The 23966-nt window shown below is 33.6% G+C and overlaps 1 protein-coding gene and 2 pseudogenes across 6 annotated transcripts in view; 1 reads left to right on the forward strand and 2 right to left on the reverse strand.

Moving 5' to 3' along the window:
• Window positions 1-23966, reverse strand: part of ZRANB3 (zinc finger RANBP2-type containing 3) — a 279275-nt gene that overhangs the window by 160264 nt on the left and 95045 nt on the right. For all 6 annotated transcript variants that reach the window (XM_039874536.1, XM_039874537.1, XM_039874538.1 and 3 more), the window contains exons 4-6: window positions 10483-10661; window positions 9204-9435; window positions 7693-7778 (exon numbers count right to left, since the gene is read on the reverse strand). In XM_039874536.1, coding sequence (XP_039730470.1) covers window positions 7693-7778; window positions 9204-9435; window positions 10483-10661 — 497 coding nt within the window. The remainder of the gene's footprint in view (window positions 1-7692; window positions 7779-9203; window positions 9436-10482; window positions 10662-23966) is intronic.
• LOC120612049 (uncharacterized) lies at window positions 6928-7046 on the forward strand (annotated as a pseudogene).
• Window positions 17167-18253, reverse strand: LOC120611939 (40S ribosomal protein S24-like; annotated as a pseudogene).

The raw sequence follows: 23966 nt of genomic DNA on the forward strand, positions 1-23966 counted from the left end.
ACCAGGAAAATATGCCAAAAGGAACCAAGGAAAGAATGTACAAAATGATCCTGGAACATCATGTCATATCAGATAGCAAGGAAGCAATCGAGGACCAGGTCAAAAGGACCATTTTGAAGATGGTCCTATTTGTCAAAGGTAGAAAAATTTGACTATAAATAACAACAATAAATAAAATAAAACTTAAAAACACAACTTAAGAACTCTGAAATGACAGACTGGGATTATAAAGCAACTTCCTTAACCTGATAAATAGCATCTATGAAAAAAAATAATAAATATAAGAATTGTACACTGAATTAAATAAACAGAAAGACTTAATATTATTAAAATGGCAAAACTCTCCCAGATTCAACACAATCTCTATCAAATTCTAGCTGACATCTTTGCAGAAATTGACAAACTGATCCTAAAATTTAGATGAAAATGCAAGGGACACAATAGTCAAACAATATTGAAAACAGAACCATGATGGAAGACTTAACAATTTCAAAAATTAAAACCCTCATTGGATACTCTTAGAGAATGTTAGCAAAACAGCTTCTTTTTTTGAAAACTCCTATATTTTAAGAAAATAAGCATTTTCTTGCCTTTTTTTTTTTAAACAAACTGAACTACTGAGTATCCAAATAGTAGAAAAGAAGAAGTTTCCTTTATAGAGATATATCAACTAATAAATGAATAAAGAGTGTTGGAATATCACCATTCTGCAATGCCTAATGATTTAAGAGATCATGTACTGAACTTTGACAGCTGCCATCACAAAAAGAGAGGCTTTAGATATCATGGGCTTTCTCATGGAAGAACACAAGATCCCTATAAAAGGAGAACTGCCAAAAAAATTGAAGCTTCTACATCTAAATACTTTTATAGAAATATAGGGGACAAAGGAACATGTTAAATAACACCATGCAAGCAGCGAAATCCAGATTACAATAACAACTTAGATTCTTCAACAAATTAAATAAATAAACCAAGGAAATAGAGGAGATTAAGAGATTAAATCTAGAGTTTACAAGAGATTTAGGACATATTTATCATTTGTAATATGTAAGTCTTATTTAGGTACCGATTCAAACAAACTGTGAAAAAAAAAACTTATAAAGAATCGTTATTTTTTAGAGATATAAACTGAAAAATCTTACGGACAAAATGTGAAATTCAGGCTTTGCTTCAAAATAATATGGGGCGGTAAAGCTGGACGGGAGTATAGCTAAACCAAGATTGGTCATGTGTTGATAAATGTTGACACTGATGAAGAAGATTACATGAGGGGTCAGTTCATTATACTATTCTGTCTACTTTTGTTTACATTAATTTTTTTTCCATAATAAAATACTGAAAAGAACAAAATAAACAAAGAAAAGTCATGGAATCCAGGAATTTGAGAATCCAATAGAACAGAATGGCAGAAGAAAATTCAGCATAACAGCTCTGCACCGTGCCTGAAGAAAAACCAGTCCAGATTGGAGTAGAACAGAAGGCTGTGGGAGGGAGGCCTCCAGGAAAAAGAAAAAAAATTATTTCATGTGCTTGTAAGACCTTTTGGAAGTTGAAAGATTGTTGGAACTTTTGAGTAAAAAAATAGTGAAGGCTATATAGAAAACCAAAAGATGGGCAAAAAAAGGAAATAATTATGATTAAAGGTGGACTGAGAGTCAACTAATTGATTTATTAGAGATTAATATTATTTAGTCATTTCTTCTATTTATTCAATCATATAAACATGAACACTGAATCACCAAATAATTCAAACATTGGAAAGAAGATAGAAGGAAAGTGGTGGCAAGGGTGTTTAAAATATTGCTTTTACTTGTTAGTTTTGTGATTTGGACAAGTTACTTAACCTTTTCAAATCTCAATTTATTAATCTATAAAATCTATATAATATCCTTAACCTTGTGGGATTTTTGAAAGAATTAAAGATTATGCATCTAAAATACATGGCATAGTATGATATATATAATGAATTATCATGTAACCAATGAAAATGATATATTTTAGTTATTGATATGAGATATCCTAAAAAGTGTTATGTGAAAAAGCATATTACAGAAAAGTATGTATAATACAATCTTATCTATATAAAATTGCCTGCCTATCCTATCTATCTATCTATCTATCTATCTATCTATCTATCTATCTATCTATCTATCTATTATATACCTAAGCAAAGAAGCTGTCTAGAGGGAAAGTTACAAAACACATTAGTAATGGTTACAGTGAAATTTCAGTTGCTTTTTACTTTATTAAAAAAAATTTTTCCTCTTTGATTTGTTAAAAAAAGTATAAATCAGTTTTCTAAAAGCAATAAACTATCTGTAAATTAGCAAAAATAAAAGAAATATAAAACTTATAAAGGTCATGCTAAGTGAAATTAGCAGATATGTATTACATGTAGGCTATATTAAAACTATGTAAAAATTATTAGATATATGGACAAGGTAGAAATAAAAAGATGAAAACAGTTTACATGTTAGTAAACTGGATGATGGTATTTTTTCTTTCCACTTTTATTGTTATAGTGTTACATATTTTATTGCTTTATTGTCATATATGCACATATAAGTATGTATATTTTACAAATTCTTATTCAGATTTAGGCAAAATCTACTTCCCTATTAAGTTTCACTACTTGACAACAATTTTTCCCTCTGAGGCCACAGAGACAAATCTAATACTCTTTTTCAAATGCCCGCAGCCTTCATAAGATCAAGCACCATGTCTTACTCATCTTTGTATTGCCAGCAGCTCTGAAACAGTGTCCCAAATATAGTAGGCAATCAGTAATAGTAGGCATTTGTTGTAGAGCTGAATAGGAATTCCCCTCATTATTCCAGTCACCCTTTTCCAAATATGTTTTCATTTGTTAACATGCTTCTTAAATAGGACTATTAGCTCCCTCTCAATTCTTCGTATTCCTTGTTTCTAATGACCTTCTGAAATCTACTCCAACCATTCATTCCACTCCCATGGCTATAACCGGTCCTGAAAAACAGCTCAACTAGGGAAATTCAGACATTCCACTCTCTACTTGTCCCCGTCATTCTAGCCTACTTGCTCATTTACACTCATTATATCTTTATTATCATTGAGCTTTCAGTCGACTGACTGCTCCACTTTCACTATATACACAATATCCTTCCTATCTTCATATCCATCCTCATCTCGTTTTGATTTCTGAGTACATACATTAGCTGTATCAATATAGCATAATTTCTCTGTCCTGGAGTCTATACATCACAAGCTGGAGAAAAAAAAATCTTCAGTGGCTCCAACTATAAGCCTTTTCCAAGCCTGTGCCCAGGCTGCTGGGTGTTGCTGGTTCGCCTTGAAAACTCAGTGAAGGCTGGGACCATGTGAGTCTTGTTCCCTAACACATACTTGATGTTTAGCATGTGGCGTAGCATATAACAAGTATCCGATAAATATTGTTTGAATAAATAAATTAATTCAAAATTAAACCATACTCCAAGTGTACTCTAATCAATAAGTAGACTAGAACCATCTCTCACGCTGGATGTTACTTTGATTAATGTGTCCTAAAATTAATTTATTTTTATCAGTGATGACAGCTGACTTCCATTTAGCGTACGGTTATTCAAAACCAGAAATCTTTTGACCTGAACTACTGACTAAAAGATGAGGATTTCTCACATTCCTTCCACACAAAGCAGACTCTCTAAGCATAAGTGCAAAATTTACCCTATTAATTTTTATCTATTTTTTAAACTTATCTTTGCCATATAGTATATTAACTATTTCTCTCAGATTTGAGCCATTTGCAAATGTTATAGACCTGACCTCTATTTAGCCATGGATGAGAACATTAAATGTGACAGTACTGAGGACAAAGTACCGTGCAATTTTACAAGAGACATTTCTTGAAGCTGACAATGACTTATTAATTAACACTTTTGGGAGAAGCCTATAAAAACCTTTAATATGTATTATCACCCAGAATTTTCCCTCATAAAAATTTAGACAACTATATCTCCTAGGAGGTGGAACTGGCGCAAAATAGCAAGAACAAAGAAAGTTTAGAAAATCTGATAAATTACTATGAAGATATTCTTAACCTTTAAGCATGACACCAGGGAGGACAAATATGTCTCCCCAGAGCCTGCCTTTTGAAGGTGGCTGCTGATAACAGGACGCTTGGCTGGATTATGTATGTGACCTCTTTTTCTGTGTAAAAGAACATCTATTAAAGTTGCCATTCCCTTAATCTTTCTTACTGCCAGGAAAAGTGAGGGGAAAAAAAAGTAAGAAGAAGCCAGGTACAGGCAAGCCATTTAACCTCACCAGGTGCCTATAAAATGACAGAGGGAGACTGGGTGACCTGTAAAATCTTTTCTTGCTATAATGTGCTAATAGTTGCCAACTGAATGTGCTCCCTTCTCCATAATCATATTTGTAATTATATCTTCCTCTAAATATAACCCAGTAGAGTGAATGATGTAAGAGATTTTGGATACGGGATGTTCTGGTTGAGTACTATTTCCTCTGTGCCTCTCAAGTCAAACCAGGTAGGTGGTTACGTATATCTAGACTTCTTATTTCCAAATCACATTCACATTAGTGTACTTCTGTTTGCCATCATTTATGTATTTAGTAAACTTTATAAAAACAAAGTTATATTTTTGCTCAAGCTTCACTTAACTTTATTTGAATATAGTCATGACATTCAAATATAAAATATAAGTCTAGAACTGAATAACCATAATTTGCTTTCTGCAAAATTATAGTGTATAAATGACACCTTGATAGAATCAAAACATTATGGAAAGAATTTTAACATTCCACAGATTAACTTACAATGCCAAGAAGTGCCTTGATCTGAATTAGAGTCTACGGTACTATAGTGTTCTCAAATTAAAGAAGGAAAGGAATAACATAACACTTTTGAAATGGAATCTGGAAGAAAATGCCATTGGAGAAGAATGATAATAATCTTGAAAAGACTTGTCTAGTGAACAGAAATAGAACACAATGCCCCTAATCATAAATTATTGCATAAAGATAAATTTTTCTTTGAAACAGCATTTGTGTTAACAAGCAAGAAAAGGACAGGTATACTCTTCTGCTGGCATATGACAAGTCCTAATCAGGCAACAAAAAAAGAATTGCTTTTGGACCACTTAGGTTTTCCTAGTACCCAAAATGTAAATCCAGTTAATATGTTTATTTTACATAGGTTAAATTTTGGTATTTATAGTCTGTAGGAATTGCGACTATGGGTTTCCCAATAATATCTAGCATCATGTCTATTTGACATGATAGCTTAAAACTATTTATTATAATTTGTGTAGAGAAAGACTGTCTTTTTAATAGCAACTTTGTACTAGGACACCTTAATAAATTCTTTTTTGTTTTGAACATTTTTCAGCTGATCCTTTCATTTTTCCAAATGAATAATATCAGCTGCAAATAATAATAATTTTATCTTTTCTTTTCTATATTTACCTCTTATTTTTCTTTTGAGTAATTGAACTGATAGTGCCTCCAAAATAAAGGTAAAGTGTGATGACAGTGAATACCCTTGCCTTGATTTTATCTTCACGTGATGATTACTTTGGGCTTAAAAACACACACATATACATAAATATGCATATATATATATATACACATATATATAGTATGAATGTACATTAGATATAAATACATTCACACACATATATACCTTAAATTTATTTAAAACTGTAATCAAGGATAAATGCTGAATTCTATCAAGTTACTTCTCAGCATAAATGGAAATGATGTTTTTCCTTGTCATTATTAACGTGGCTAATTATATTAACATACTTCCCAATCTTAAACCATGCTTGCATTCCTGATATAAATTCCATTTACATATGGGTAATATATTAGGTCTTTTAATGAGTTTCTGAATTACACTAATCTTACAGATTTCTACATTTATAGTCAAGTAGAAAAGGTCTTTGGTTTTTTTTTTTTTTTGGTGCTGTTTTGTCTGATTTTGGTATCAATGTTAAACTGTCTTCATACAAACAATTTGGAAAGACTCTTTCAGTGCTCTAGAGCCCTCTAAAATATCAGCATACCATGACCACATGGGGTTATTTGAGAGAATTGTAGAAAGGAAAAAGAAAAAAAACCGTACATATATTGGGAAAAAAATGGAAGAAACTCATATCCCAAAGATCTGATTTCTAATATAGTGATAAGAAAAAAGCCAATAAATCTAGAATAAAGAATAAAGAACATACAATTGACAGAAAAAATGTATAAACGACTCCTACATTTATGAAAAATGCTTAACTACATTTAGTAACATAAGACAAATATATATTAAAACTATCAGATCACATTGGTAAAAATAAAATAACTTATTCTGGCAAAGTGTGGGGAAAGAAATAATCTAACTGCTGGTGGGAATGTCAATTGGTATAACTTTTGTGGAGCACGATTTCTAAAAATCTGTAAATATAAAAATGCACATGCCATTTGTACCAGCAATTTCACTTCTATACATTTATCTTACAGATTTATTCTCATGAAATATTAAAATAGCTAATAATTATTGAATACTCAGTATGTACCAGTCACTGTTTAAGCCCTTTATACATATTAGCTAATGTAAGTCTCATACTAACTCTCTGAGGCAGAAATAATTATTCTGTTTTAGAGCTGAAGAAACTAAAGTATAAAAAGATAAATTTACTTTCCTAAAATGAAACATTGGTAAGTACTGGATATGAAAATAAAACACAGGTGGTGTACCTCCAGTCCCTCATGCTGTCTGCCACTATAATACACTATTTCTCAACATGCACAAGGATATTCATTGGTGAGTTGTATGCAGCAGCTATATATACAAACAAACATCTATTAATAGTAGACTGCACAAATAAATTATAGTACATCCAAACAGTGGAACACATGCAGCATTTAAAAAGAATGCCAGTCTATGACCATGCCACCCTGAACAAGCCTGATCCTGTCTGATCTAGGAAGCTAAGCAGGGTTGGGCTTGGTTAGTACTTGGATGGGAGACCACCTAGGAAGACTAGGTGCTGTAAGGCGTAAAAAATAAAAAATGAAGGCTTGTAAGCTGACAAGGTCCTTGCGAACCGTGAGGTTAACCAAGGGTCGACTTATCTAAAAATAAATGAATGAATGAATGAATGAATGAATAGGATGCCAATGTTCTCTCAGTAACTGATATGAAAGGATCTCCAAGACACAGTAGCTGAAGACAGCAAACCATAGAACAGTGTCTACAATACACAGGTACGTATGTAGAAATAAAATGACATACTATTATACATATATAATCATATGTGCTTTTCCATGCACAGAATATCTCCAGAGGGATATACAAGAAACTGCCAACACTGGTTACCTGGGGAGGGAAATGGTTGTCTGGACCACACAGGTGGAATGGGAACTTACCTGTCACTTTTCTACAATGTGCATGTTTATCTAGTCAACAGAAATAAATCATTTCAAAATAAAATAAGTTGAAGGTAAAAAATTAAAGAAAAAGTGCCATTATCTACTTCTTTTATTTATTTAATATACAGGTCACCCACACAAGATGTTACTTAAAGAAATTATTCTAGAGTTATCACAAATTTGAAAAACAATGGAACAAAGAATGACTAATAAAGTTTAATGTTCACAGTAAATATATGCGGCTTAAAGCTGATAGAAAATAGTTTGTCATACCTGATATGTGCATTACAGTATCTTTTGGCATAGTCAGTCCATGTTCCAAATTTTTGTGGAAAGAGAGCTTCAATTTGCATGAAGAGCTGTAACAATACACGTGTTCTGAACATGTTGTAATATTTCCAAGTAAATTATTATTACTACGATGAATCCAGTTAATTAAACAGTAAAAAGTAAAAAAGGAAATCTACCTCTTTTTCCTCAAGGCTCTTCCACCCCTTCCCTCCACCCATTCCTGCTTTCCTATTCTTCAGGGATAACTGCCATCCTTTTTTTAAACAAACATTTATATATTTTCTATGCCTATATACGCACATGTATATATTCTCTTTTATTTCACATAAATAGGATCATATTATACATACACGGCTAGAATTTTGTCCTCAAAAACATGTCTTAGACATCATTAAAGTACATATATATCTATTTTTACTTCATTTTAAAAATTATATAAGCAATATACTATAATAATACAGCATTGTTTAAAGGCTACATAGCAACCCATTTTCTTAGCTGTACCATAAAATATTTAAACAGTCTCCTATTAATGGATATATAGGCTGTTTTGAACTTTTATGCAATTACAAAAATTAATTACTTCATGTAAGTCTGTGTGTATGTGTGCGCATATATAAATATATGTAGGTGTAGGCATATGTACTACATCTACATCTATTAATCTGACAGATGTTACCATGTTGCACTGTAAAAAGACAGTCCCACTTGATATTCCCATCAATAGTATCATGAAATCTTTTCATCTTTCTAACTTTCATAATATTTCCTTTAATTCTCACAATAACCTTACAAGACAACAAGCCCATGTGTTTTTCTCTGACTTAGTTTTCATTAATAAGACAGGGCTCTCTTCACTGACACTTACAGACTCATAAGAGTTACATCCTTTATTTCTTCTTCCCAGCTCTTTAATCACTCCATATCCCACCAGCCTCTTAAAGTCGTAAATGCTAAATGGGGCATCAAAGAACTGCTTTATTCCTCCACTCTAAGTAGATAACCTATTTGGTCTGCACATAAGTTTCCACCTTCCCAAACATGGAACTTAAAATGAAAGACGAACAGAAAGAGGTTATATAATATAGTATAAAAGATATAAAGACATATCTTTATAAACGATAATCAAGTTGATTCAACTCCAATCTTAAGGAGCTTATAATGTAAAATAGATTGGATAAAATGAAGATTAAGGCCATACAAGAATCATAAGGACACAAGTGGGAAGAATGTTACAAATCTGTACTAAATATGAAAACCTTATAATAAAGGTAAAAACAATTTTTTTAATAGTATAAACCTACAAGCATGGCTAAGGTTCACATGTACATAGATAAAAAATCATAGTAAAAGATACACTTACTCATTAACAGCTGTCTAGAAATTCTCAAAGTACTCTTCTGATATTTGAGGCAACTAATTTAAAACTTCAAAACAGGTAATTGATTCAATTTTCTATTTTTTTAAAGCCCAAAATATAAAGATTTTGATACCTCTTCGGGCCTTCCCAAAGCTGGAGTTCCTGTAAGAAGTATAGCTCTTTTGGCTTTCTGTACTATTGGCAATAAAATCTTGCTGCGAGTTGCATTTCTGGACTTCATGTAGTGTGATTCATCCACTATCACTACGTTAAAGTTCTGATTATTCAGTGCATCTACCAAAGCCTCTGCATCTGTCGTTAAAAGACCATAACCCAGAACTGTCACTTTGCTGATTGATATTCTCCTAGAAAAGAAAATCCATGCACTTTAAAAATATTTCAGTAACCAATGTATCATAAATAATACAATTCTTTGAGAATACAGAGAAGAGGAAAAATAAGAGATGGTGTCACTGCTGAAACCCAAATTTCTCTTAAGATTTTATAGTCTTCAAGTATAATAAACAAGAATCCCAAATTTAAAATTCGATTAATTGAATCCAAAATTTTGGTTAAATAGTCTTTGGAAGATCTTGACATCCAGCAAGCCATATTTTATTAGGATAAGAACATTACTTTCTGATCATATTTTCTTCCATGTAGCTAGGATCATGTATAAAGTGGATACTCAAATATTAGTTGACTATTTCCACAAACAGGATAGCAGTGTTTTTTAGGCAGGCGCTACTGGGATTTTGAGCAGGACAATACTTAGTACTGCAGGGCTGTCCAGTATCCTGCAGGGCATTTCACATTCCTGGACTCTTCCATTAAAGGCCAGCATAGTCAGTCACTCTGACAACAAAAAATGCCCCTGACCTGGGGCGATAAAGTGTGGGGAAAAGAGGAGGGGGTAGCACCTCATGCAGAGAAATACTGGGCTAAAATGATCTCTGATCTTTGAACTATCTCTATTAATTCATACATCTATAATATTCTGATATTGGATAATGAAATTATTATACTGTAATGAAATTATTCACTTACATATTTTTCTCATGTACTATAAGATTGATGAGGGCAGGGAATGTGTCTTATTCATTTTCGTATGTACGTGCTATGCTCCCAATGAGTTTGTACGATTAAATAATTAGACAAATTTATCAACAATAAAACATGTCACTTCGCATTTTCTATATCATCAGTGAAAATAGAGGACCGAGCCAATCTTCTGCAGTTCCCTAACCCCTAAGAGAAAAAGCAGAGCTCCTAAATAGCCAGTATCAACACAACAATCATGTTTCCCTCCCCTCCCCCGCTTAATGACAACTGCATTTTAAGCCCTGGATAAATCCATTAGTATATACCAATGACTAGCTTTTTTTTCTTAAAGATTAAAAAGTTACTCTTACCCAACATCAGTTTTATTCTGAATAACATTGATTTCTTCTGGACCTAGCTCTGGGATCCATTTCTCTATTTCTTCCGTCCAAGGGTACCTCAGAGATGAAGGGACCACTATTAAAAGAGGCCATTCCTCCTTATAGAAGTAAGCGATGGCAATTGCCTGGATTGTCTTTCCTAGACCCATCTAAATTAAAAATAAATAGATAAATAGATAGATAAACAAAGGCTAAAATATTTTGAAAGAAAATATTTACTAAATATTTTATTTGAGTATTATTATTGAAATAATTTTCCAATGTAAAATTAATTGGATTACACAGTTAGATAAAAATCTCAAGATTATGATGACCTTCAGGTTCGTTAGGCAAATTACTTTATTTTCAAACCATTTGTGATTGGACACAGAGATAAAATGATCCCTAATGTTAAATGTTAGTTATACTAATTTCATATAACTAAATTTTATAAAGATGTATGTGACCATTTATAATTTCTCCTCTTAGAGAACACAAGAGTAAATGCCTTACCTTTACACTACAAAATCACATTTTTTTAAAGCTAGAATAAGCTCTAAATCATGCATATTTTACTAAAAAAGTAAGCACAGAGTGGTTAAATTATTAGTTTAACTTAACACTCAACTGGATGCAAAACTAATATGAGGGCCCAAGTCTGTGGAGTCTTCTCATTTGATTGTTTTTACACTTATATCATACTGCCCCATCTCTAAGCTGTACCTGTTTAAAAATTAGTTACTAAATGAATGTTTATAGAAGTTTTGTTCACAATAGACAGAAACTGGAGAGAACCCAAATGTGCTTCTAATGGGGCATGGATAAAAACTGCACTACATCCATACAAGGGAACACTGAACAGCAATAAAAGGAACAGACTATTGCTATACACAATAACATGAACGAATCTCAAATGCATTTTGCTAAGTGAAAGAAGTCAGAATCAAAAGCTAGGTATTCTAAGATTCCAAAATTTTATGTCATTCTGGAAAAGGCAAAACAACAGGGACAGAAAGCACCTTGGGGTGGGGGTGAAGGGAGGACAGCAGCATAAGGAAACTTATGGGGCTGGCAGAGCTGTTCTATTATCTTGATTGTGTGGCAGTTACATGACTGTATGCATTTGTCAGAACTCATAGAATTGTACACTAAAAAAGGGTGAATTTACCTAAAAGCATGAATTATACCTCAATAATCCTGATTTTTAAAAGAAAAGTAGTTACAGTTGTGAATCATGTGAGAGAAAGACTAAAAAAGATAGGCCTTACTTACCAGTATATTCAAAGAGAAAAAAGATATAGAAACCTAAAACAATTTAAAATTAGTTTTAAATGCTGAAATTAAAGAAGAAAAGTGAAGAAGTTTTAGACTTTTAGCAAGTCTCCATTAAGAAAATCCTGTTTTGCCTATTTCTCCTTTTACTACTGTTATTTTTAGTAATCTTAAAATAATTCAAACAATTATATTTATATAAATCAAACTCAAAAAGTAAAGAGAAAGTTAGTGTGACTTGCTTAGAAAAACATTCTTTTGATTGGAATAATGACTGCCAAAAGGAAACATGATAAACGGAATGTAGGAAGTAATTTTTTTCTCATCTGGTACGTAGTAAGTACTCGGATATTATTTGAACTCATGAATATGTGACCAAATAAAGACCAAGGACTTTAAATTCTCTGGGGCAGGCAAGACCCAGAAACAGAAAAGGTGTCTGCAGTTTTAAAAAAAGGGGGAGGGAGATAACTGAAAAGCTTTCCATCCAAGAGCAGTGACATTAGTCATAATTTCGATGTTCTGAGGCACATAACACTGAAGTGCAGAGACAAAGCTAAGTCCGAAAGCTTTTATTTTTCAACAAAACTCAGCTGAAGATAAAAATTGTTTTCTACGTCGTATTTAAGAATAAAATTGAGGTTAGGCCAAGCAGTTCTTGGTGACAGGTTAAGGTAATTTAGAAATGGACACATATGCACACACACAGAGCTTACATATTTTATTATAAAATTAAATCATTTAACACCTTAATAGACTATATCTCTTTCCAAGGAATAGCGTACAACTCAAACTTTAGGTATAGCTCAAAGAGAAAATTTTTAAATACCTTGTAAAACCAAACCAAAGTGCAATTTTGCACCAATATATGGTCTAATGAGTGGTATATTTCCCTATCTTCAAAGCCTTCCAATCGTCACAGCTGAGATCACTTACACGTCACTAGATGGGACTGACCTGGTTCCAAAGCAGCAGAAAATTAATAATGACAGATCTCTACTTGGCTGGGGTCATTAGTGTTGCTGCTCCCCCAACAACGACCATGAGTACAGTTCCAGGGACTGAGCTGTGGCCCTACTTTCTGTGTGTGGACCATACCACTAACTCTGTGTCAGAGTTGTGGGTCCCTGGTTGATTCCTGCCAAGTTTTAATAACACATTTTCTTAATTTTAATTTTTCTGGAAATAGGAGTCTCTTTTGCTTCCCTTACTTTCCAGGACATAGAATTCTTTCTCCGGGACTCAGATTCTATCCCTAGGTCCTTACCTTCGGCTTGTTGCTAAATTTACATGGTTACCCCAATCATGCGTCTACCTAGATTTTTGTGTATTTTACATGGTGTGACTAACAGTGTTCTGTGTTGGCTTGCCTGGCACCTACTTATGAATCACTTACCAAAATTTCCCAATATTATCTGCAACTGAGATCAGAGATGTAGGTCTTCATTAGGGAAATATAGAAATGGGACTTGAAACAATAGGTAGAAAAAAAGCCAGTTGAAAAAGAGAAGCTTTGGATTGAAGATAGGGGAAGAGAGAGAGGACAAGCCTACATATGTGTAAGAATAAGAACAATCCTGGTGCTCTGGGAAGCTAATTGAATTAGAAGTTTGGATATTTTTATTTTCTAGTTCCCTAATACTGTCTTCTTGTATCTAATTTGCTATTATATTAAACTCACTGAATGAGTTATTAATTCTAGATGTTATTTTTCATTTCTAAAATGTTCATCAGCATCTGTTTTAAACTACTTTTAGATTCTTTTTAATGGATTAAATTCTCTATTGGAAATTTTTATTTCTTTCTCTTTTTTTTTGTCTACTTCTTCCTTGATTCTCTTGAATAAAATAATCAGTTATTTTAAAGTCCTTCTCTGATAACATCAATATCTTATCACCTATGGATTCTTTCTATTATTTACTTTTTCTTATGGTATTCAGTCTTTTGACCTGTATCTTCTTTTTCTGATTGGATTCTAGACATCGTGGATAAAAAGAATTATAGACTCCTTGGATGATGTTATCTTCCTCCAAGTGGGAATTAGGCTAAAAGTCTTTTGGCAGGCAGATTGAGTACCAGCAAAGACCTCATTCCTTTTAAGACTTGGTTTTAGGCTTTTTTTAGAGCAGGTTTATTGCAGTTTTGCCCTTATTCCTACAGTATGGTCTTTAATATTAAGGGGTGTTCCTTTGAGGAGGTCACTATAGGCCTAGGCAGGAAGATAATACCAAGGAATCTTCCACCTCAGCAAGGCTCAATTCCAATCTCTGTCTCCTTAGCATCAGAATAGCACCGAAATCTCTGCTTAGTCCTTTATTCTTCCAAATCCAAATTTCTGCTAGGTTGCTTAGAGTCTCCTCCTGTGCATGTGCAGTTTAGAAGATGGCCAAGGACCTGAGGGCAATGTATATGCAGGTCTTTCTCTCAAGTTTCCTCCTCTCTGAGATTTTTCTCTGCATGTGCTGATGACAGAATACACAGTTTGGGAGCTTGACAGAGCAGCAGTCTCTGATTCAAACAGGTGTAAGCAGCCTGTTTCAACTATGTGGCTTATGGCTTTAAAAAGAAAAGGAATTGAACATTCAGTGATAGATGTAGGCAACTGAGGAAAAATGGAAAGTCAATTTTGTGAGCTATGAATGTACTACTTTATTAGGTTTGAGAAATTTTAAACATTTTCTCACTATTTCAGCTATCTTACCAGGAACTAATGGAAAGATTCATACACAGAAGGAGATAATATGTTAATATAAGAATAAACAATGGAAGCAAAGAAAAGCAAAAAAAAAAAAGAGTTCAGTAGAGTCTGATTCCGTTTTTAAAGTTTAAATGCTGAAAACTTTCAAGCCCCATCAGTTAACTTTACCCTTCTGCCCTAAGTTTTAGAAAACATGGGTGATAGATACTTCCTTTGGCACCAGAAGAAAATTCAACCACGCAAGCCCAGCCCAATGTTGAGAATCTTCATCCTAAACCCATCCTGTAAACCTGATAAAAAACCAAGCCAGTCTCCTTTCCTTGTTCTCTCAAGTCATTTTCATACTTTCTGCTCTCTTCAGAAAGCCTTATTATGTGAGAAACAAACATTTTCATATCCTATTGACAAATGTGACATCATCATTCTTGACATCTGAACCAAATTTTGGGTGGAATAGTCCATCCTGCCTCTTTAGGATGACCAAAACAAAAGGAAAGCCATTTCCCAATAGATATTAATAAGTAGGCATTGTGATCTATATAAACAGTTTTCCTTTGTCAGCTTGAGTGAAAAATCTCAGAATCTGATCAACTTAGAATCATTGAAAACAAAGAAGTTCTGAATCTGTATACCTGAAGATATTACCTTATGCTGGTTAGAGAATTAACCTAAAAAATAAGATTCTAATCAGTTTTTATCCGGTTGTCTTTCTTGTAACAACCCCAAACCTTCTATTTAGCATTTCTTTAGTTATGAGATTGTGTTTTAAATGACTAACAATGATATCTGGAAATTAGATATTTATCAACGCAAAGTAAAGTATTCAATTGCTAAGTTTCTTAGGTATTTATTTCTTAGGTATTTGAAGTTGATTGTTCCTCTTTGGGACACCATTCCATAGAAGATAAAGTTTAATGGTACGAACTCAAACAAAATATGATTCCAAGTTAGAAAATAAAAGTATACTAATATAATCTCATGTTCCCGTTAAGGAAAGAAACAATATGAAGCATAGGATAGCTGAGTTCTAGATACAATTTGTAAATAGGAAAACAACTTTGAGACTATTTTTTCCCTAGAAATAAACTTTTAAAGCATGTACGTAGATTGTAGTGTTTTGCAAAGAATTTTTAATGGCATAATATTCAATTATAAAAGCAATAACACACTTCAAGTAATTTAAGTAGACAGACATAGTACACTCAGTACGTTCAAAGGTCTTAGCTCTAACTACAGGAGAATTTGTTAAAGTGGAACTATTGAGTGTTTTATCACAATTAAGGCTAAATCACCTATTAAGAACCAAAGTCTTGACTCCATAATAGTACAACTGTCAGGGTACTACATAAGAAGAATTAAATAGAATACATTAACTTCAAGGGTATGTTTTATCAAGGGTATGTTTTCAAAATTATAAATCAATATTTTACTTAGAAGGATAATTTTAGGTTTTCTTAATGTCTTATTCTATAAAATTATTAGGAGTAATTAAATGACAATGATCCTAATTGACACACATTTTGTTTCAATTTTTTATATATGATTGCTTTTATACAGCAACTGTATACAGAAACAGCCCGCTGACTGAGAATTTTTTGAAACTGAAAAATCTTTCCAGTTTTAAATTGGTAATCACTATAGGACGGAGATGTGGGTTTGTCTTTAGAATAGGTGGCCTATTTGTTCCAGAAGAGACTCCTCTGAAAGATCCTTTTAGATATGCAGATTTAAAACCCCAATAAAGAGCTAAATTAACTAAAGAAATCCACATAGGCAAATGTCAGACTGAAATCCTATGTTCTTTTATTTATTATTGTTAAGGAGGTGTATATTATAGAACTATTTCCTCATTCTTATAGATTTAGTTATAATTTTCTTTCCTATAGGGAAGTTTAGATGGTATGTCTGCAAATTGTTTGTTCTTAGACTAGTGTGTGTGTGTGTGTGTGTGTGTGTGTGTGTGTGTTCTCATTCATGTGTTCTTGTCTCATAGGAGACACAGAGCAGGGAACAGACCATAGGGATATGGACATACATGCCTGATTTCCTTTTTAGTCAAGACTACAGAGGGCACACTTTGGGAAATGTGCTGTCACACATCCCTGATGGTTTGGCTCTTCTTCACAGGCAAGAGTAAGCTTTCTCCTGAGAGGAAAACAGTGGGATCAGATAAGGCTAAAAAGAAGGTTGGCCTCAGAGGGCAGCAAGATGAGATGACAACTTCTCTTTCTAAAGATAAGACATTGAGTTGAGGATGGTAGCAGAACTCAAGCAGACCTGAGCTCCAAGTAGAGCTTATTGATGCCCACGTGGAGGACAGCAAAAAGTAAGGCAGTGAAAAGGCTCTCCAGTAGACAGAGAGGCTGGCTCTGAGCAAATGTACTTTAAGAATAGCCATTTCTAGTATTAGCAGTTAAATGTTACACTTTTAATATTGTAGTTTTATTATTACCAAGTATCTAGTAAAGTATTATTTAAAATCACAGCTTCACAAATGAGATAAAATGTTATCAACAGATAAATCAGAGTAAACGGTATATATATATATATATATATATATATATATATATATATATATACACAATGTCACACACACACACATACACACACACACACACACACACACATATACACATACATATAAACATATATTCTCTATACTATTTATATTCTTGCAACTCTTCTTTAAGGATGAAATAACTTCCAAATAAAAAGCTGGAAGAAAAAAGTTACGGGTCTACAACCTAGGACCAGTTATACTGGGAAGATAGACAACAGGGCTGACCTATTTCAAAAGGAGTGGTCAAGAGTAAGCCATTCTAGACAGTGCTGAAAGAAGAAAAACTTCTAACTTATTTTAAAGTTATTTTAAAAAATCAATGTAACACTGATATTAAAACATGAAAGGCAGCATGAAAGACAATCAAAGATCAATCTCACATTTGAATACTGGTGCAAAGCTTTTAAGTAAACTATTACAATACAGAATTCAGTAGGCCATTAAAAGAATAACATGAGTAAGGGGAATTCAAATCCAGGAATAAAAAAATTGCTCAACATAAGATTGTTACTGTAATTCACAATGTTAATGGAATAAAAGGGAAAATATAATGATAGTCTTTAGAGGCCAAAAAGGCAACTAAAAATATTCAATTTTCATTCTTGACACATAACAGTTCTTAGCTTATTAATCTTCTCATGAAAAATCTGTTCAATCACCACAGATAAAGTCACTAATGAATCTTTATTCCTTTTGTCCAATCTCCACCTCACTTTTTGCCAGCACCGACATTGGCCTTTGCAACCCCACTTTTCTTCATTCTTTTCGTTTGTTCCTTTCACTGTTTTCTTGAGGTCTTTTGCTTCTCATACAGGTCATGTCTTGGAAGTCTATGTTTAGGTTCATTTTTCTTTGCATAATCCAGGGAATCATAAATCATGCCAAAGCCAGTTGTCTTGCCACCACCAAAATAGGATCTGAATCCAAGTACAAAGATGACATCTCTTGTGGTCTTGTACATTGTGGCTAGTTTTTCCCCAATTTCTGTATTAGGTACTGTTGCCTTCCCAGGGTGAAGACATCAATGACCATTTGTTTCGGTTGAAGCAGCCTATTGGTCATGAACTTCCTGATCTGGATAGTTACTGTGTCATTCATGATAGCGGCCGATCCTCAAACAGCCAGAGAGGAAAAGAGCTGTCATTAACTATTATTAAAAAGATAATCTCTTCATATGAGAAAAAGTATGTATCTCAGCCAAAAAGGCTATGTCATACTTAATGGAGAAAAAAACATTCCCATTGATATCGGAAATAAGAGAAAGAAATGATATATATAAATATTAGAAGAGACAGGCAAAAACTATATTCGTTGAAGATGTGACGAAATACTTAGAAACTGAAAGAATCAACAGAAAAATTATTACTACTGTTAGTAGCAGTTTCTAGGTATTACCTAATGAATTTAGGTAAGTGGTTAGTTTCAAATCATGATGAAAAAAGTTTGATACTTTGGAAGGAATGATCAAAACAGAGCAATGAAACAGAATAGATTACAGGAACAGGCCAAATATGTATGGGAATTGAGTATATGATAAAGATGGCATTTTAAGCCAATGAAAAAAATGGTTTATTCAATCAATGCTGTTAGGAAAATTGGCGAATGAAGGAAATCAGAATATGTTACCACAAAATATGTCTCTCTGAAATAAAAATTATTTTGAGCTGAAGGTAATTAGGAAGCTGTAAATGTAGAAAAAGCCTCCAACTTTCTGCCTAAAGGCAGGAAATAAATTCTCCTTTTACTGGCAATAGACTCTTATCAGTTCGGGGAGGTTCCAGTGGAATCTGCAAATAAATCTTATTAAACTAACACTTATTTTCCTAGTTACTTCTTCATCATTTACTATTCTCAACCCAAATCCCTATGTTTTGTCAATTCATCAAATTGATTTTTGTCTATAAGGTATAAAAACTTGCTACTCTGCTTACTTCTCTGTGTCTTCTTTCTCTTGTAAAAGTTCATATGTACATATAAAAATTCAATAAAATTTGTATGCTTTCTCCTGTTAATCTGTCCTTGCCAGGGACCCTAAAAGGGTCAAGAAAACTTTTTCCTCCCCCACATTAGCCATTTGAAACATAATAAAACTGGTCGTTGCTTCACCTCTCACTATTAGAACATTTCCAGATAGAGCATATTAAAAAGGAACACAGAAAAGCGATAAAAAAAAAAAAGGAGTTTTGGAGAAACATGGAGGAGTGAGAGATGTCCCCAGATCTCTCCCTTTGAAACAACAATAAGCTGAACATCTAAAACTCAACAGAAAACACACAAACTGCACACCAGCACGTCTGAGTGTGGGATCCACGCATAAGAACTACCACAGGTCAGAACCCTGGGTGATCAGCAGTGAAATGGGAGAAATAAAGAAACTGTCTCTCCCAGCTCTGTAAGGGGAGAAAGAGAGGGGAGAAGGTGTGGCAATTTCCCTGAACAGCCCTGCATGGGAGAGTTGTGAGTTCTGGGCAGCAGGGCCCAGTCATCAGGGCAGAAAGCAGAGAAGCGGGACAGCAGAGAAACAACGGTTGCTTTTTACCAATTGCAGTTACAAAACCGAGGCTGAGCCGCAGCCCCTAACCCCCAACCCAGAGGTCCCCACATCCTCCAAGACTGAACACCAGAGAGCCCGAGGGGAATCTGAGCAAACACTACTGGAACTGCTGCTAATACTGACAGGGAATGAAACTGAGGGTAGCAAGTGTAATTAAATATCTACAAGAAAATAAGAAGGCATGATTAAGGCTTTATATAAAGCAGGGATCCAAGAGGCTTAGACATCACCTACTGGAAACCAAAAGAAAAGCACCTTCTTTGCAGCAGGCTAAAGAGAGACCTTTATACAATAAATCTTCTTTCTGGAAAAACAGCAGAATACATTTCCATTAATGCCCAGGCGGAGAAATAGTCCATGTTTAATGGACTATCAAGGTGACAAGGCATCTCAGAAAGAAAGAGAAAAATCTCCAGAAAATAAGCTTACAGACATAGAAATATACAACTTAAAAAACAGAGAATTGAGAATGGTACTTCTGAACAAACTCAGTAAATTCTGAAACGAGTCATAGCAACAATTTCAGGAACTGAAGAAACAACTAGATGAGCAGAGCAAGGAGATTGAAACCCTCAAAAAGAACCAAATAAAACTTCTGAAGATGAAGAACACACTGCAAGAGTTGAAAAATGAAATAGCAAGCTTGGGATATAAAGTCAACCAAATGGAGCAAAGGATCAGTGATATCAAAGACAGAAATCTAGAAATAAATCAGAAGGAAGAAGAGAGAAACTGAAGAATGAAAAATAATGAAAGAGAAATACATGAACTAGCTGACATCACCAGGAGAGGAAACATAAGAATAACAGACATTATGTAAGGCCAGGAAAAGGAGCAGGGAATAGAAAGCATTTTCAGAAAAATAGTTGACAAGAATTTCCCAAATCTAAGGAATGAGCTGAGGCTTTGAATTCAATAAGTCAACAGTACACCCAATTATCTCAACCCAAAAAGGCCTTCACCAAGACATATTGCATTAAAATTATCAAAAATCAATGACAAAGACAGAATTCTCAGGGCACCCAGGGAGAAAAAAACAGTAAAACAGTAACTTATAAAGGAAAACCCATTAGATTATCATCAGATTTCTCAATGAAACTTTACAAGTCAAAAAGGAGTGGAATCAAATATTTAAACTGTTAAGTGAAAGGATCTACCAGACTAGAATAATGTATCCAGCTAAGCTCTCCTTTAGAAATGGAGAAATTAAAACCTTTCTAAACATACAAAAATTGAGGTAATTGTCCGCTACAAGGCCTGCACTACAGGAAATACTGAAAAAGGTCTGCTCATCTAAAACAAAATGACCAAAAACAAAAAAACAAAAAAACCCATAATTAGGAGTAAGGTGAATATCAGGCAAATAGAAGCAGAGGAGTGCAGCCCTTATGAAAAACAGGGCATTATAAGCTGAAATAATAAGAAGAGATTTGCTATAGCAAGATAGTAATGAAGGTTCAGTAAACATAAGGACAAATTGAGACAACATGACTAAAAAGGGGAAGATTCAAAGATCCAAATTAGCAAAGAGGAATGGAGATAAGGCACAAGCAGAAGAAAATGGACAACTGTATATATATAACTATCCTTTACATATTTGTAATAGTAGCCAAACGCCAAAGATTCAGAAGTGAAGTATATAACATAATACAAGAAGAACCAGAGGGAAAACCCACAAAAGCCAACCAAAATAAAGAAAACAGAAACACAACGACAAGGAAGCAATGGAAACACCGAGCTAACAGAAAGCAAAAGATAAAATGGCTATAAGAAGACCTCATATTTCAATAATCACTCTAAATGTAAATGGACTGAATTCACCAATTAAAGGCACAGAGTTGCAGAATGGATCAAAAAATCAAAACCCAACCACATGCTGCCTCCAGGAGACAAATCTCAGCTCCAAAGACAAATATAGACTCAAAGTGAAAGGGTGGAAAATGTTATTTCAAGCAAATGGCATTCAGAGAAAAGCAGGAGTGCAGTACTAATATCAGACAAAATAGACTTCAAAATGAAAAAGGTAAAGAAAGATACGGAGGGACACTTCAGAATGATAAAGAGAACCACGCACTAAGAAGACATAACACTTATTAATATCTATGCTCCCAATCAGGGAGCCCCGAAATATGTAAAGCAATTACTAACAGAACTAAAGAGAGAAACAGACCAAAACATTATCGTAGTGGGGGATCTGAATACCCCATTATCGGATATGGACAGATCATCCAAACAGAAAATCAATAAGGAAATAACATCCTTAAATGACACATTAGACCAACTGGACAAAATTAACATTTACAGAGCTTTCCATCCAAAAACAGCTGCTTATACATTCTTCTCCAGTGTACATGGAACATTCTCAAGAAACGACCAATTACTGGGACACAGAGATAGCCTCAACAAATATAAGAGAGTTGAAATCATATCAACCATATTCTCTGATCATAATGCTTTGAAACTAGAGATCAACAGCAGAAAGAAAGCAGGAAGAACCACAAATACATGGAGATTAAATAACATGCTACTGAAGAATAACTGAGTCAGAGAAGAAATAAAAAGAGAGATCAAGAAATACATACAAATGAATGATAATAATAATACAACATATCAAAACTTTTGGAACATGGCAAAAGAGGTCATTAGAGGAAAGTTCAAATCATTACAGGCCTATCTTCAAAAACAAGAATGAGCCCAAATAAACAACCTAATGCTTCATCTTAAAAGCTCAAAAAGGAAGAACAAATGAAGCCTAAAGTCAGCAGAAGGAAAGAAATAATCAAAATTAGAGCAGAAATAAATGAAATTGAAAAAAAAAAAACAATAGAAAAAATAAGTGCAACAAAGAGCTGGTTCTTTGAAAAGGTTAATAAAATTGACAAACCCCTGGCTAGACTCACTAAAGAAAAAAGAGAAAGGACACAAATAAACAAAATTAGGAATGAAAGAGGGGAAATTACGACTGACATCACAGAAATACAAAGGATCATACAAGAATACTATGAAAAAGTAGATAACACCGAGTTTAATAACCTAGAAGAAATGGAATGGTACTTAGAAAATTACAACCTTCCTAGACTGAATCAAAAAGAACTGGAAATTCTACGTAGACCGATCGGAGGTATGGAAATTGAAACAATCATCCAAAACCTAACAAAAAGTAAAAGTCCAGGACCAAATGGCTTCCCCAATGAATTCTACCAAACATTCAAAGAAGATTTAATACCTATTCTCCTCAAACGCTTTCAAAAAATCAAATAGGAGGCAATACTTCTTATCTCATTTTATGAGGCCAATATCACCCTGATACCAAAACCTGGTCAAGATAACACACAAAAAGAAAACTACAGACCAATATCTCTCATGAATACAGATGCAAAAATCCTAAATAAGGTACTAGTGAACTGAATACTAGTGAAATCCTAAATAAGGTACTAGTGAACATATTAAAAAGATTATACACCATGATCAAGTGAGCTTCATCCCAGGGGCACAGATATAGTTCAACATATGCAAATCGATTAATGTGATAAACCATATAAACAAATTAAAAAACAAGAATCATATATGATCATATCAACAGATGCAGAAAAAGCCTTTGACAAGATATAGCATCCATTTATGATCAAAACACTTAACGAAATTGGTAGAGAAGAAAAGTATCTTAAATAATAAAGGCCATGTATGACAAACCCTCAGCCAATATTATACTAATGGTGAAAAACTAAACACCCTCCCTCTAAGATCAGGAACAAGGCGAGGCTGTTCACTTTCGCCACTGTTATTCAATATAACATTGGAGGTCCTAGCAAGTGCAATCAGACAAGAGAAAGATATAAAGGCATACAAATAGGAAAAGAAGAAGTCAAATTGTCACTATTTGCGAATGACATGGAAAACTCTATTTGAAAAACCGTAAAGACTCCACAAGAACACTTCTAGAAACGATAAGCAAATATAGTAAAGTCTCTGGATACAAAATCAATATTCAAAAATCCATAGCGTTCCTACATTCTAATAACGAAGTGGAAAAAATAATTCCTTTTGCAATTGCAACAAAAAGAATAAAATACCTAGGAATAAATTTAATGAAACATGTGAAGGACCTATATTATGAAAACTACAAGATCCTATTAAAAGAAAGCGAAGAGGATACAAAGAAATGAAAAGATATTCTGTGTTCCTGGATTGGAAGACTCAATATAGTTAAAATGACCATATTACCTAAAGCATTATACAGATTTAATGCAATCCCTATCAATATCCCATCCACACTTTTTAAAGAAATAGAACCAAAAAATCATCAGATTTGTATGGAAGCACAAAAGATCTCGAATTGCCAAAGCCATCCTGAGAGAAAAGAATGAGGCTGGAGGCATCACTCTGCCCGA

Source organism: Pteropus medius, unplaced genomic scaffold, assembly GCF_902729225.1.
Source record: "Pteropus medius unplaced genomic scaffold, Ma_sr-lr_union100, whole genome shotgun sequence".
NCBI lineage: Eukaryota > Metazoa > Chordata > Mammalia > Chiroptera > Pteropodidae > Pteropus > Pteropus medius.